At 44.3% G+C, this 15,559-nt stretch overlaps 2 protein-coding genes across 2 annotated transcripts in view; both read left to right on the top strand.

Moving 5' to 3' along the window:
• Window positions 1–2,156, top strand: part of Ppm1d (protein phosphatase, Mg2+/Mn2+ dependent 1D) — a 53,260-nt gene extending 51,104 nt beyond the window's left edge. Inside the window, exon 7 of the mRNA XM_055619571.1 lies at window positions 628–2,156. Within this exon, the coding sequence (XP_055475546.1) occupies window positions 628–1,170 (543 nt within the window). The 3' untranslated portion in view covers window positions 1,171–2,156. The remainder of the gene's footprint in view (window positions 1–627) is intronic.
• Window positions 2,157–4,871: 2,715 nt separating this feature from the next.
• Window positions 4,872–15,559, top strand: part of Bcas3 (BCAS3 microtubule associated cell migration factor) — a 440,143-nt gene continuing 429,455 nt past the window's right edge. Inside the window, exons 1-5 of the mRNA XM_055619572.1 lie at window positions 4,872–4,890; window positions 7,323–7,504; window positions 7,732–7,873; window positions 9,370–9,457; window positions 13,526–13,580. Of these exons, the coding sequence (XP_055475547.1) occupies window positions 4,872–4,890; window positions 7,323–7,504; window positions 7,732–7,873; window positions 9,370–9,457; window positions 13,526–13,580 (486 nt within the window). The remainder of the gene's footprint in view (window positions 4,891–7,322; window positions 7,505–7,731; window positions 7,874–9,369; window positions 9,458–13,525; window positions 13,581–15,559) is intronic.

Consider the following 15,559-nt stretch of genomic DNA (forward strand, 5'->3'; position numbering starts at 1 on the left):
GGTGATGCTTATTACAAATGCAATGTCCAGATTGAAACCAGATAGTAGGGTAGAGAAATCGAGAAATCAGCATTTGAATGAGCAAGGGTAAATTGTATACATTCCACAAGAACATTAAACCAACAGGTCTGTTTTGAAGCCTTAAAGTGTCTTACTTGGTTCCAGCTGCAGTTGGGCAATATCTCTGAGCACATGAGTCTTTCCACTTGGGTAGATGAGTGATAAGGTCTGCTCCTTCTGTGATACCCTTGTGTTGATTGCCTTCTTTGCATGCCCTGACCCCTAACATAGTGCAATAAATATATTGTGAAGGAAGTGAGTAAATGCCATGGTTTTGTCATCTTTTGTTTACTTGTTTTGTTTTGTTTTTGAGACAGGGTTTTTCCGGGTAACAGCTCTGGCTGTCCTGGAACTCCCTTTGTAGACCAGGTTGACCTGGCATTCACAGAGATCCTACCTGCCTCTGTCTCCTGAGTGCTAGGCTGGGATTAAAGACTTGCCTTACCACCATCTGGCTGGTTTTGTCATCTTAACAAGGTCATAAGAAATTTATCCTTTGTGTCAGTTTATTGAGCTTCAGGATAAATACTTATTTTTTTCCTTTTTTTTTTTTTTTTTTCCCTCTAGTCACTGGAAGAAGATCCATGGCCACGGCTGACCTCTAAGGACCATATCCCTGCCCTTGTTCGTAGTAATGCGTTCTCAGAGAAATTTTTAGAGGTCCCAGCTGAGATAGCTCGAGGGAGTATCCAGACTGTAGTGATGACCTCAAAAGATTCAGAGGCCCTTGAAGAAAATTGCCCCAAAGCTCTGACTTTAAGGATTCATGAGTCTTTGAATAATGCCCTGTCAGTTGGCCTCGTGCCAACCAATTCAACAAATACCATCATGGACCAAAAAAATTTAAAGATGTCAACTCCAGGTCAAATGAAAGCTCAAGAAGTTGAAAGAACCCCTCCAGCCAATTTTAAAAGAACATTAGAAGAATCCAACTCTGGCCCCCTTATGAAGAAGCACCGTCGAGGGAGTGGGGCCCAGGCTTCCAGCCTCCCTGCAGCATCCCAGCGCCGGCACTCTGTCAAACTGACCCTCCGGCGCAGACTCAGGGGCCAGAAGAAGATTGCAAATCCTCTCCTACACCAGCACCGGAAAACTGTGTGCGTGTGCTGAGATGGCCTGGGTAATGGGAATCTCCCTACTTAGGACATGACTTGAGGGCTTTTAAAACTTGGTGCCAGAGTTGAACTTTTTTTAAGGGGACAAAAAAATAAAGAGTATACAGTTTGACTTTCTGGAATTTCACAGTTTTATCCTGGCCTTGTACTTGCCTGTATTATAAATGTGAATTTTGTAGATGTAGGGAATAAGTTGCTGTAAAATGTGTGTAAATTTGTATCCTTTACACAAGTTCAGTCTCTGACTCTGACACAGTAATTGTCACAGCAGGGCTAATGTTGGAGAATCTGAGAAAAGTCTCTAAGATTTTAAACATGTGTTTAAACTTTTTAAAATGCTTATTATACACTTGTATACACCACTTGTGAAGAACACGTGACTTTTTAAAGAAAATTACTAAACAAACTGGAAAGGTGATGTATTTTCATAGTGATCTGTGCTCCACCTAATGTTTCCTAGGGACCAGTAGTGTCTTTTAAAAATTATATCTTATTTCCCATTTCATAATCCAGAACTAAACATTTCATAGGAAAAGCATTGAGCCATGCTGATGTAGCTGATTTAGTCTCCCTGCCCCTCTGACCCTATGCAGTATCTAACTTCAGTAGCATTTCTCTAGACCAGTGCATCTCATGTGCTTACTGACATCTCTGGTGCAGAAGGTGTGTTTGCCTGATGCACCGTCATTCTTCCCAGACCGTTGGCATCAGGAGGTACACTCTCTTCTAGTGTTTGCTTAAAATTCGTGAAGTTTTCTTGCTATTTCAATAACAGATGGTGCTGCTAATTCCCATCATTTCCTAAATTATTTTATATCATACAGTTTTCATTGACTATGTGAGTATGTCCATCTAATAAATCAGTGAACTGTTGCTCTTATGTTGCTGGCGTTTTGTTGGTGATTCTTCATGGTAGGTACTAACAGTTGTGTGATACAACTTTGCTTTTTTGACTTTTGAAATACATAAAATACTCATTTTTGCATTCTGAGTTTTTATTTTAATATAGAACACATAGAAGCAAACTAAAAAAATATCTTACAATGATTCAGTTATAGCTTGTAAGTGTTCAGTAAAACTCTGGCACCATTCCTTGGTAATACAATAAAACCTAAAGGGAAATACTAAAGCATTAAGATTATATAAATGTGGTGTGTATGTGTAATTGTGCTCTTAAGAAAAATCTTTTTTAAAAATTTATTTGATGTATATGAATACTCTATCTTCATGTATACCTGCATGCCAGAGGAGGGCATACACATCTCAATATAGATGGTTATGAGCCACCATGTGGTTGCTGGGAATTGAACTCAAGACCTCTGGAAGAGCAATCAAGTCCTCTTAACCACTGAGCCATCTCTCCAGCCCAGTCTTGAGAAAACTCTCACACTATTCATTTGGCACAAGAAGCCTCATTGAGAGCTGGGAATGTGGCTGAGTTGGGAGAGTGCTTGCCTCACATATATGAAGCCCTGGGTTTAATCTCAGCACTGCATAAAATAGGTATGTTGCACATAACCTGTAATCCTTGTACTCAGGAGTTAGAGATGAGACAATCAGAGGTCATCCTCAGCTACAAAGTTTTAGGCCAACCTGAGAGACATGAGACAGTCTCAAAACAATAATGAATAAACAACTAGAGAGATAAATGTGGGTCAGGAATTGTGACCAGGAGAGATGAAAGGATTAGGGTCCTAGTGTGATTGTTTGCTTAACAGGTACAAGGCCTTGCATTTAAAGAAAAAAAAAATTAGGGGTTGGGGATTTAGCTCAGTGGTAGAGTGCTTGCCTAGCAAGCACAGGCCCTGGGTTCGTCCTCAACTTGGGGTGGGGGCAACAAAGAATGTATTAGTATTTTATGTGTATGGTTATGTTGCCTGCATGCAAGTATATGTGCTATATGTATGCTTGGTGCCCTTGGAGGCCAGGAGAGGGTGTCAGATCTGGAGCTGGAGTTACAGACAAGTTGTGAGCTACCGAGTGGGTGTTGGGTTTTCTGGAAGATCAGCTATTGCTCTTAACTGCTGAGCCATCTCTTCAGCCATAGGCTCTCAATTCCATCCCTAACTCTAGCAAAGCCAAGACTGGCTTGGATATGCTGTGCTGCCTACTACATTGGGATACTGTCTCCTGGGATGGCACTGTTGAAATACTGAAGCTTAGGTAGGACCCACTAGGATGACTTTGGGAATGCTTTAACGAAAGTTGTAGGACCCTCTTGGTAATTATTAATATGCCAGTTGTATAAATTAGTTGGTTTCAAAGACATGTTTATTCATGCATGTACCCTTAACTTTTCTACCTTTCAGCTGTCTTTCTTTCTCATGTCTGTCACTATCCAGTCCTGAAGTTCCTGAGTTAATTTCTTTTTATTGTCTGAACTTGGATCTGTAGGGTTGTATTCTTTACCAAATTTTGAAACCTTTTAGCTATTATCGACCTTTTCTAGCACCACATTCCTTTTTTAAAATTTTATTTTATTTTATTAATTACACTTTATTCACTTTGTATCCCCCCCATAAGCCCCTCCCTCCTGCCCTCCCAGTCCCACCCTGCCTCCCCCTTCTTCAGGAATGCCCCTTCCCAAGTCCACTGATAAGGGAGGTCCTCCTCTCCTTCCTTCTGATCTTAGTCTATCAGATCTCATCAGGAGTGGCTGCATTGTCATCTCCTGTGGCCTGGTAAGACTGCTCCCCCCTCAGGGGGAGGTGATCAAAGAGCAGGCCAATCGATTATGTCAGAGGCAGTCCCTGTTCCCATTACTATGGAACCAACTTGGACACTAAACTGCCATGGCCTACATCTGTGCAGAGGTTCTAGGTTATCTCCATGCCTGGTACTTGGTTGGAGTATGAGTCTCTGGAAAGACCCCTGTGTTCAAATTTTCTGGTTCTGTTGCTCTCCTTGTCTTTTTTTTTTTTTTTAATGCAGGTTTCCTTTGTGTAGCCCTGACTGTCCTGGACTCACTTTGTAGACCAGGCTGGCCTTGAACTCACTGCTTCTGTCTCCCCCATGCACATTCTTATGTTTTAATTTGCCCTCACTTTTCTCTGATATATCGTTATGCTCTTTTAGTTTAAAATTTTTCATTAATTTTCTCATTTTGTTCTTTGAGACAGTCTTGGTATGTAGGACTGATCTTGAACTTGCTGCAACTTGCTTCAGCCTGCACTACCACAGCAGTTGGGAATTTTAGGGTTTTGATCTGTAGTCATTTCAAAGGTAATCAATCTAACACGATAATAAACCTTACATATGATCATCTAGTAATTTGTTAAAATAATACTTGGTAACAATCTGAACAAAGAGCTGTAACTCTTCCACTGAAAATGAACACCACAGTCATGGTTAAGAAGGAAATCTGGGGGCTGGAGAGATGGCTAAGAGGTTAAGAGCACTGGCTGCTCTTCCACAGGTCTCTGAGTTCAATTCCCAGCAACCACATGGTGGCTCACAACCATCTATAGTGAGATCTGGTGCCCTCTTTTGGCTTTTAGGCATACATGTATAAATAATAATAAATATTTTAAAAAAAGGAAATCTGGATGTGGCATAATGCTTGCCTGTAGTCTCAGCATGGAGGGGGCGGGAGACAGGGTCAGCAGTTCAAGGTCACCATTCTCACTGGGTCTAAGCAAAGTCAGGTGCTATGTGTCACTATAGAGTGTACTGTTTATCAATGTTATCAAACTGATGATGAAAGCAAATACCAAAGGTAAGTGAAGCAGGAGTGTCTATTCTGGGTTTTCTTTTTATTATTTATTTGTTTGTTTATTTCGGTGGCAGTGTCTCACAGATAGCACAGGCTGGCTTTAAATTCACTCTGTAGCCTAATGGGATTCACTCATGTCACAGCCTCCTGGGCACAGGTGTGAGCCACCGAGGCTAATCTGGGATGCTTATTTAATGAGAGGAGTCTCATGTGGTTCAGGCTGGCTTCCAACCTGCACAACCCAGGGCTTAACCCCAAGCCTCTGCACGACCAGCCTTCTACCGTGTAACTAACTCCCGGTCCCAGCTCTGGCTATTGACCTCCTTCTCCAGTCCTCCTCCACTCTGCAACCACTCTCTCCCCTACCCAGGTCCACACCCACTCTCTCATCCCCTTAAGAATTGTGTACAGAAAGACCTGGGAATAATTAAGATATAATATATATATAATATATATATACACACATATATAATATATATTATATATATTATATAATATAAAAATAACAGCTTTCATTTGGAAAAGAATCTCTATTGCAGGGTGGCCATTGAGGACTTTGGCAGTATCAGGTTCATGTCCCATTTCTCATGTCTGCTGGGAGGACATGGTTACCTATTTCCTGTGTGTGTGTGTGTGTGTGTGTGTGTGTGTGTGTGTGTGTGTGTTTTAAAGTCTTCTGTAGCTGAGGCTGCCTCGAATCACACATGTAAGGAAGAATGATGGCCTTGAACATCTGATTCTCTTGCCTTTGTCTTCCAAGTATAATGAGAAAGAAGGTTTTAAAATTTTCTTTTAAATCACTGTGGGTGTGGTGAGGGTGTGTATGAGTGCTATCATGCTATGTTACAAGTTACATGGTCAGAGGATAACTCTTTAATGTGAGTCCTGGGGATTAAACTCAGGTTATCGGGCTTGGCAGCAAGGACCTTTACCTTCAGAACCATCTCTCAGGCCTTGAGAGGAGGTCTTGAGACCCTGAAAGGTTAAACTAGAAGGTTAACTGAACCAGTTCATTACATGGCTACAGCAACTGCCCATTCCCTGCCTATCTCAGGAAACACTAGAATCACATCCAGAAACAACTTGCTTAGTCTAAGAGAACCACAACAGGAAAAAAAAACAACTTTTTACTATCATTGTGGACAACTAAGACATTTAACGCAGGAGTGCTCATAGCCACTGGGCTTTATGCCTCTCCTGGGCCCATGTCCAAATTTCAAGCTGGAGACAGACAGAAGCAGTGTTCTTTTTCATAAACATTCTCATTCATCGCCCTTTCGTTTGTTTCTACACCACTGAAGAGTCCAGTAAGGAAAGAAGTTCCTTATTTGGGGTAATGATTCCGTCATTTGAGGGGAGGGGACCTCAGTTGGGAAAATGTCTCCACAAGATAAGAGCGGTTTATTAGGCGAGCCTGTAGAGCATTTTTCTAATTAGATATTGATGGGGTGGGGTGGGTGGCGCCATTGTGGGCTGGTGGCCCTGGGTTCTATAAAGAGCAGGCTGAGTGGGCCATGAGGAGTAAGACGTAAGCAGTACTCCTTCATGGCCCCTGTACCAGCTCCTGTCTCAAGGTTTCTGTATGGTTTGAGTTCCTGCCTTGGTTCCCCTCAGTGGAGTTGGGATATGTAAGTAAAAAAAACAAAAAAACAAAAACAAACAAACAAACAAACAAACAAACAAAAAAACCCCTTTCCTTCCGGTGCTGCTTTTCGTCCTGGTGTTTCATCAAAGCAATAGTAACCCTAAGACATATGGCCATGGAAATGCCTCTTTTGGCCTTGACCATGATTTCCCCCCTCCCCACTCTTGACATAGATGACATCCCTAACCCGTCTACTTTATGAGTCCTTTAACCTATATGATAGACAAATGTCTTCCTACTCATTCCATTCCTTGTTGGGAATACCTAGCTGTCTATTCCACTTCCAGGCAGGGACAACATGTCCAAATTCCAGGCCCGTTTATAACTTAAAAAAAAAAAAAAGAATTAGGCTTTATTAGAAAGATTTTTTTTTTGAGGGGGGAACAGGGTTTCAAACTTGCTGGCACTGAACTGGCTTGGAGCTTGTTATGTAGACCAGGCAGGTAGGTATCTGCTTTCTCAAGTGCTGGGATTATAGGCATGTGCTACCCCAATCCCAGAAAAAGGTTTATGCACAGTGTTAAATGGTGCTCAGGGGAAAGGGAAGGCAGATCTAGGAGTATGAGGATGGGTTTCTCAAGTGGGACTTCCCAGTGAGACTCTTGGGGACCCTTAAAATTTTTCCAACGCCTCTCTTGCAAAACCCCAGATTTCCTCTTAGCATCTCTATGGATCCCTGTATTGCCCAACAAGTTCCTTCCAAAGTCTGGGGCCTCTGCATTTCCGCATGTTCACTGACATCCACTCCTACGACGGTAACCGTTAAAGACCTCAACAAAAATTTTCACAGCCCCTTGCTCAGACCAACAAGCAGTCAGTGGCTGGGCTGACCACGGACTCCCGGAAGGTAAACACGGCGCCGAGGGCGGGGCGGAGGGCGGGCTAGCGCAGCCTGATTGGCAACTAAAAGTGATTGACAGCTGCCACGTCCACGTGCTTTTAGCTTCGAATCAGCTGTCGCGAGAGTTCGATGTAAACACACCAGCGTCCCTGGCCTCGGGCTCCTCGCCCGACACTCCCGGCTGAGGTCTGCAGGGATTGGCGCATTTTGCGTTTTCTTTTGAGAGAGAAACGCCACCACGGTTCCTCTCCCGGGCCCTCAGGCGCGCCCGCCTTTTCTCTCCCGCCTCCTGCATTCGCAACCGAACCTGACTCCCCCGCTCCACCCGAACTCCCATACTGTTGTGTTTTCCCTCCAGCCCCCGCGGATTGGATGGATTCCGAAGGCGGGTCCGCCTCTCTCCTACTTGTTGGTTGGCGAAGCTGACCTCCAAGGGCGGTGCCGCGCCGGGGCCAGTTTGCTCCTGGGATTGGCTGGCGCGGTGGTTCCGCCGAGGCGGGGTAGGAAGTGGTAGCCGTCAATCACGAGGGGGACTCCAAACAGTGAGCCTGGAGCTGGAGAGCAGCGTTTACCGGCGGAGCGGCCGGTGAGAGGGCTGCCGGGTCCTGGGCTTGGGGGAGGCTCGCAGGGGGAGAGGGACAGGCAGCACGAGGGATAGGCCTTGGCCAGCCCTGGTTGACGGGGAAAGGTGTCGGGACTGGAGGAGAGCCGGGCAAGAGGCCAGAGGGCGGTCGGGGGCAGTGGTGGCAGGGATTTGGAGGTGAAGTGGGAGTGCTGTACCCGTGGCTTTGGGGAGAGAGGGGCCTGGGGGGCTTGCGAGGAGCTGCCCTCAGGTGACAGGCCCTTAAAGGACAGAGGTGGGGAGATTCGTTCGTGTGAGCAAGGGTGGAGTGGAGATGAGAGTACTGAGGGGATCGGGTGAAGGGTACTGCCTGAGAAAGGGGTAGCTGAACTAGTTGGGACAAGGGTTGTTTGGGTTGTATAGGAGCACGGGGACCAACAGTTAGGGACTTTTCATATGAGGTGGTACAGTGCACCTTACTTAAAAGTGATGCTTTTAGCCTCTTTGCAGATTACTTCCAGGCTGTGTGCTTTCCTGAGCCTGTAAGAAATCTCTTTAGTTCTGTTGCCAGTCCACTTTTCACCTTAATGGGGTAGACTCTATAGACCCTTGAAACCACCTCAGTGATTCAGAAGTTCATTACATAGTCAAGGACCAGGACTTATTTAGACACTGGGAGAAGCCATCCTTACATCATATGGTTTATATTATGTATTTGTTTACACTCTGGCGATTGTGTTACAATAGTTGGAGGTTAAAAATATTTAAGTTTGGGTACACAGTTTTACCCATTGGTACTCAGCAGTTTTATGTGAAGGTACAATGGTATCATGTCACTTGTATTTGTTCTTTGTCTCACATGGCCATCTGGCCTTCAGTTACATCATTGGCTGTGTAGTTAAGGTTGACTTTGAACTCCTTCCTGATTCTCTTGCCGCCACATCTCAGGCAAGCATTACCATTCCTGGCAAGTTTCACTAGGTACTTCAGGCTTTCTTTGCCTTTGAATTCTTGGCAGTTCCTTTTCCTTAGCCTCCTGGGTACTGGGATTACTGCTGTGTTTTGCCAAATTGGGTGTTTTTCTATGTGATCCTGTGTCTTAGTTCCCCTTAATTTTTTAATCTTGTATCTTTTTAGTTTTATGTTATAAAACAACAACAAAAAAACCCAGCAAGAGTGATATCAGATATCAGGCAGGTCAAGGTCAGCCTTGAACTTATCTAAAACAAGAACCTATCTTTAAAAAAGGAATCTTCTTGGGTGTGGTGGTGTACTTTTTAATCCTGAGAGTTCTGGGCCAGCTGGAGTTAAATCACGAGTTTCTGGGAAAATTCAACAGTTTGTCACAGTTTGGAAAAGGGATCTGTAGGGAATGATCATAAAATGTCCCCTCCCAGCACTAACATGCGTTTTTCCCGTTTATTCTGGAAACAGGTCTTAGGAACGAAACCATGGCTACAGATTCCCCTAGAAGGCCCAGTCGGTGTACCGGTGGGGTTGTGGTTCGACCTCAGGCTGTCACGTAAGCATGTTTTAGTGAAGAAAACCATGTTCTTAAAACAATCAGAGTATCTGTTTGATCTGAACGTTGGTGGTGCACGCCTTTAATCCCAGCATTTGGAAGGCAGAGGCTGAAGGATCTTTTGAGTTCAAGGCCAGCCTGCTCTGCACTGGCTGTTTGGCTAGTTCCCCACCTCCCCAGACAGGGCAAGCCCTGTGTAGCATTGGCAGTCCTGAACTCACTTTGTAGATCAAACTGTCCTTGCTGTGTAGAACTGTCTTTGAACTCCTGAGCCAACCTCTGTCTCAGCTCAGATTCTAAGTTTGTGGTGCCAACTCCCTTTTTTTTTTTTTTTTTTGAGATGGGTTTTCTATGTAGTCTTGGCTGGCCTGATCTCACTGTATTGATCAAGCTGGCCTTGCAGAGCCCCCTTCCCCCTCCTCCCGGGTTGCTGGGATTAAAGACATGTACCACCATGCCTAGACCTTGTTTTATTTGTTTACTTACTTGTTTTTTAAAAGGAATTTTTCTATATAGTCCTGGCTGGCTTGGCACTAACTCTGAGCCCAGGCTGTCCTCGAACTAGAAGCATTCCTGCCCCAGCCTCCCAAGTGCTGGGATTACAGCATCTGCTTTGACACCTGACTTTTTGTTGTTCATTTTGTGTTGTGTTTTTCAAGACAAGGTCTCACTATGTAGCTCTGACTGTCCTGGAAATCGTTATGTAGACCAAGCTGGCAGAGATCCACCTGCCTTTGCCTCCTGAATGCTGGGGTTAAAAGTGTGTGCCTCTGGCTTTTTACTTTTTAATTGTTTTAGTTTGTGGTCCATATTATTTTCAAACTCACACTGGTCATCTTTCTTCGATACTCATAGTGCTGTGATTACAAATGCAGGCCATATCTTACGTGTCTTAAAATTTTAGCAAGCATGGCACAGTGGCTCAGGCCTGTAATCCTAGTACTTGGAAAGCCGAGCAAGTATAGTCTGAGAGCAGTTTGGACCAGGTAGAGTGTCCCAGGCAGTCCAGTCTGAACCTTGTAGCAAGATGCTGCCTTAGTAAAAACTGCCTGGAGGGAATAATATTTTAGATTGTTTCCTTTGGGTAACTTAGTATATTACAAAAGACAGTCTTCTCAGACTACAAAAAGAGTATGTACACAGTAATACCACAGCACTGCCTTTTCCCCTTCTGTATTCTCTAGAGCTGAATTTCTTGTGATATTTGCTGTGGCATCAAGTTAAACATGTTATTAGCTGTGAGTTAGGCTGCTATTTTAGTCTTCCTTTATAGGTGAGGAAAACAAAGCAGAGAGGAATTAACTTGTCATTGGGAATAGCCTGGATGGGAAACTGGGGTGGAGCCCAGATAGTGGGCATCTTGTGTTCTCATTTAGTAATCTGTTACCCCACCATGTGGTCTTTACACCATAGTAATGATTTCTGTTACACAGGCGTTTTTAGGGTTAGAAAAAGTAACCTTGGGTATAGCCTCCAGTGTTGTTTTGACAAACAATGCTTAAGCGTCCGGCTTCTCGCTTGTGCCGGTTAGCAGGTTCTGGATGTAAAAGGTAAATATGAGAGATGGGTTAACATCCTTTAAGGGAGCTTATATGGTGGGTGGGACAATAGACTGGGGGATGTTTCCTGAGCCTTGGTAGAGGGTGGAAGAGAGTGTTTTGAGGAAGCCACCAGAAGCTGGGACTGTGGGTGGGAGGAAGGAATATTAGAAGACATTGAGCAGAACAAAGGATTCTTTAAGATCCTGATTCAGGGCTGAGGGTGGTGTGTTCTAGGGATCGAAGCCACTTGTGGCCAAAGAGAAGTAAGACAGTGATGATGAAATGAGTCTAATATAGTTGGCTCAATGATTTTTTTGATTTTTTTTCTTGGCTTACTTTGTAGGTCACTAAGGCATTTTATTTTGTTTTTGATGTTTAGGTAAATTCTTATTTTTCTGAGGTAGGGTTTCATGTCCCGGGCTGGCCTTCCTGACCTTCTGATCCCACTGCTTCTATCTCTGAGTGCTGAGGTAGCAAGTGTCACCATCATGCCTGGTTTGTGCAGTTCTGGGGACAGAACCCAGGATGTTGTGCATGCCAGTTGAGCACTAATAACTGAGCTACATGCCTGCATGTATGTCACTGTGAGGGGTTGGCTCTCCTAGAGCTGAGTTACAGAGAGCAGTGAACTGCTGTGTGGTGCTGGGAATTGAACCTCGGTCCTCTGGAAGAAGAGCCAGAGCTCTTAACCTCTGAGCCATCTCTCCAGCCTCAATTTTTTTTTTTTTAAACTTGGTTCTTTGAAACAGGACTCAGTATGTAGTATGGCAAGCCGCTTTCAGTGCTGGAATTACAGGTGTAAGCCATTACAGTCAGCCTTGTTTTCTCCCTCTGAGTTTTTCCAGACAAGGTTTCTCTCTAGCCATGGCTGTCCTGGGACGCACTCTGTAGACCAGGCTGCCCTCAAACTCAGAGATCCACCTGCCTCTGCCTTTTGAGTGCTGAGATTAAAGGTGCGCACCCCCGCTGCCCGGTTGCCTTGTTTCCTTCAGTGAAAGTTTACATCTTTCAGAAATTTATATTTTGAATAAATAATTTTTCTCCGCTTACTTCACAATTATATACTTACTATTTCCAGTATCTTCAGGGCTGGGGCTATCATTCAGTGATAGGCCATTTTCCTAGCTGTGTAATGCCTTGGTTTCATTCCTAGGACTATAAAAACAAAGACAGAATATCATTGTTTATGCCCTTTGCAGTATTATTTTTTTGTCATTCTGGACATTGAACCTAAGGTCTTAGACATGCTAGGGAAGCGCTCTACCAGTGAGCTATTTCCCTAGCCCCTTTTTTTCTTTTTTATAACTTAGCTTAGGTTTTTTTTTTTTTTTTTTAGGCAAGATCTTTTCTATGTAGCCCCACCTGTCTTGGAACTCACTATATAGGCTAAGCTCATCATGAACTCACAGAAATCTGAATGCCTCTGCCTCCCCAGTGTTGGATTAAAGGAGTGTGCTACTATGCCCAACTTTTGTTTTATTTTTCTGATACAAGGTTCAGTTACATAGGCTAGGCTAGCCTGGAGCTCATGATCCTCTCATGCACCACCTTGTCCAGGTGCGTGCATATAACCCCAGACTATATGGGATTTCTTTTTAATGTGATTTCTGGGGAGTGAACAGGTTGCACAGCAAGCCATCTCCCCCAGCTGCTGTAATATTGCTGGTTCTTCTACCTGGAGGCTGCCTCCCAGCAGCCTACAAAGTCTGGAGTGTGCCTGGAATGGCTGGTGAGAATGGGAGACCTACCAGGATCGCATACCCCAGAACAGCTGATGGCTAGTTCAACTTTAATTTCAGAGAACAAAGGTTATATACCCCTAGGGGATTTTGGGGGCCTCCAAGAGTAGGTGTACATAATTGGTTGAAACTAGGAACTTCAAGGACACTTGATTTGCATTATACAGCATGCTCCTATCATAAGAATAGAGACTCGACCTAATTAACATACACTCAGGGAGGGGAGAGCTAGCTGGGAGCCGCGTCAGAGGCCTTCTATCAAGTGTAGTTAGGGGAATCTGTATCTAAAGACAGTCTCCAGATGAAGTCAGACAGAGAGCAGGGGCCCTCCCCTAGGGCAACCAGGGTACCTCCAACATAATATGAGGACTTGAATACATGTTCTAAGGTCTGCATCTTTAGTAAGATGCATTCACTTTGTCATACCGAGGTAAGGGACAAGGTACATAACCAGTTTAAAGAGATGGTCGGGGAATTCTGAGTCCCAGCAAGTTTACTCTGTAAACTTGGGCATTATCATCTAGCCCTACCTTAGCTGTGTCCGCTGTTACTAGTCCTTCAGCGTTACTTAGGAGAAGGTGCTCTATGCAGAAGCTGCAATAGAGAGAGTGACAATTCCACAGACTCATGAAATGAGACTATGGCTAAGTAGATGAGGCTTCGCCTGTTTTCATTTTCCTTCTCTGTCATTTTACTGTGGTAGTGAGTTTATTAGGTCTTGTAGGTCGTGCTGCTCTCTGTTCTGTCTTAAGCTGTCTAACAGTTTTTATCCATCTGTCCTTTACCAGGGAGCAGTCCTACATGGAAAGCGTCGTGACTTTTCTGCAGGATGTCGTGCCACAGGTAAGTGCGTGTGAGCACAGAGATGGTCAGGAGGTACTGGAATCTCGTTTTCTGAGCTTGACCTAGAAGTTTCAGAAGGTCTTGGCATGCTGAGGGTCAGGGCTGAGGGCTGCTTGTGGCTCACTTTTGTAATGGTAGTGGGTTGTTACTCCCTTCTGACTGTTCTTTCCTGAGAGGAGTCCCGGAGGGATTTGGACTCCCCTGCTGGGCTTCTGGCTGTGCTAGGAATCAAAGCGAGAGCTTTGTAAGTGCTGGTCAAATGCTTTACCACCCCAACCCTTTCCAGCTGGGTTCCATTCCCTAAATATTTTTCTTATCTCATGATAGGTAATTTTTCAATTGCATGAGGTTTGATCCCCATATTCATATGCCTGTATGGTGCTCCTGTGGGGATGCCTGAGTGAAATGGTAAAGGTATTATGTACTATGTGTTTAGTTAACTAGATAGCAGTTGAGTATTTATTTGTGTATATGTTGCTATATAGCACAAGTCATCATTTCTTTCCTTTTGAGAAGTGTGTTCCTTTTGTCCTGCTTTGCTAGAGATGACGGCCTTTACTGCTTCTTTGGATGTGATGCTCTTTTAAAGAGAGCAAGCAGTCTTGCAGGAGTCATCTAGTGTATTTATTTAGTTCAGTGTCATTTGTCTTGCTTGTTAAACATAATAGTAATTTCCAGGCCTGTCTCTCAGAGAGTGGGTCTGTGAGAGTCCCGCACCCCTATCTGTAGGGATGTGGATGGGCGAGTGCCCTTTTGGTGGGCCTGCTCAGGGACAGTCTTGCTCCTTGTCTCCATGTGGATGATAGTCATCCCTACTTGCCGTGGTGCCTGTGCCTGAGATGCCTGGACAGGGCTTTTCATGGAGCCATTTGCCAGTTTACCAGGAATATCCCAGAAAGGTTCAAGATCTGGAGTTTTAGTTGTGTTTGCAAAAAGTATTCTTTGAGAAATGTTGGTACTGCTTTATTGTGTCTAGTTAATTTGAATGAAAACAGGCCACAGCATTGAGGTCTGTGGTGCATGTGATGAAAAATGCTTCCCTTCCCCAGGCACTTGCTTAATAAGTCAAATTGCTTGAAACAAGCAGAGATTATTAATAGCAACAAATCAGCACTGTTGCTGTGGAGCGCACACAGAATATTTGGTTGGTGAGGGGATGCAAGGGGAAGAGAGGGACTGTGGAAGCATGTTAGAAGCATTGCTAGTGGAAATGAAAGGATCGGGGCAGCTGGTCAGGATTGGCAGCAAGGCTGTGGTGGCCAGGCTGAGGGGGCAGTGGCCACCTGAGAGCCAATTTGTTCTTCCTTTAAGCTGGAGCCCTGGCATGAGGCTGCAGTTTGATGGAAAAGGGATTTAAAAAAAAAAAACAAAACATTTCCTTTTACATTTTGTTTGCTGCTTCCACAGCATTTATCAAGTGTTATACAGGCATCTTTTGTGACGTGGAATCCTGTGTAACGGGGAGGCAGATTTATTATTTTTTGGCTGGAGGAGAAGGGCTGCAGTCAGAAACTTTGAGGACTCTTATGTGAGGAGTTGGAGTGGGACAGGAACAGGGAAAATAGGGGGGTAAACTGATGGAGAAAACAACAGAAATTCTAATTTTCCTGAATATCATAGGTTAGGAAGGAGATAACAGGTCCTGATCCATGAAACTGTCTGGGAAAATTTGGCTCAGGGAAGTTTTGAGACTAGAATATTTAGTCAGGAACTCAATGCTGTTTGTTCTCTGTCCATGTTGAGGGTGAAACTTGACCAGATTGCATTTACCTGGGTTCCCTGCATGAGTTAGGCCCTGAACTGAGTTGAAGGGATTCTCAGTCTGTGCTTTATTTAGGGCTCTGTGGTCTGCTGTGGAGCTTGGCAAACCTTTTCTGTAAAGTTATGTTTTTCTTTCCAGCTACTCAGCATTCTATGTAAAGGAACCAGGATGGTTGCTTCATAAATCTTCATTCATCAACATGGATCTCTGTGTAATT

The sequence above is a fragment of the Psammomys obesus genome, unplaced genomic scaffold (genome assembly GCF_907164565.1).
Source record: "Psammomys obesus unplaced genomic scaffold, mPsaObe1.curated_primary_1811, whole genome shotgun sequence".
Taxonomy (NCBI): Eukaryota; Metazoa; Chordata; class Mammalia; order Rodentia; family Muridae; genus Psammomys; species Psammomys obesus.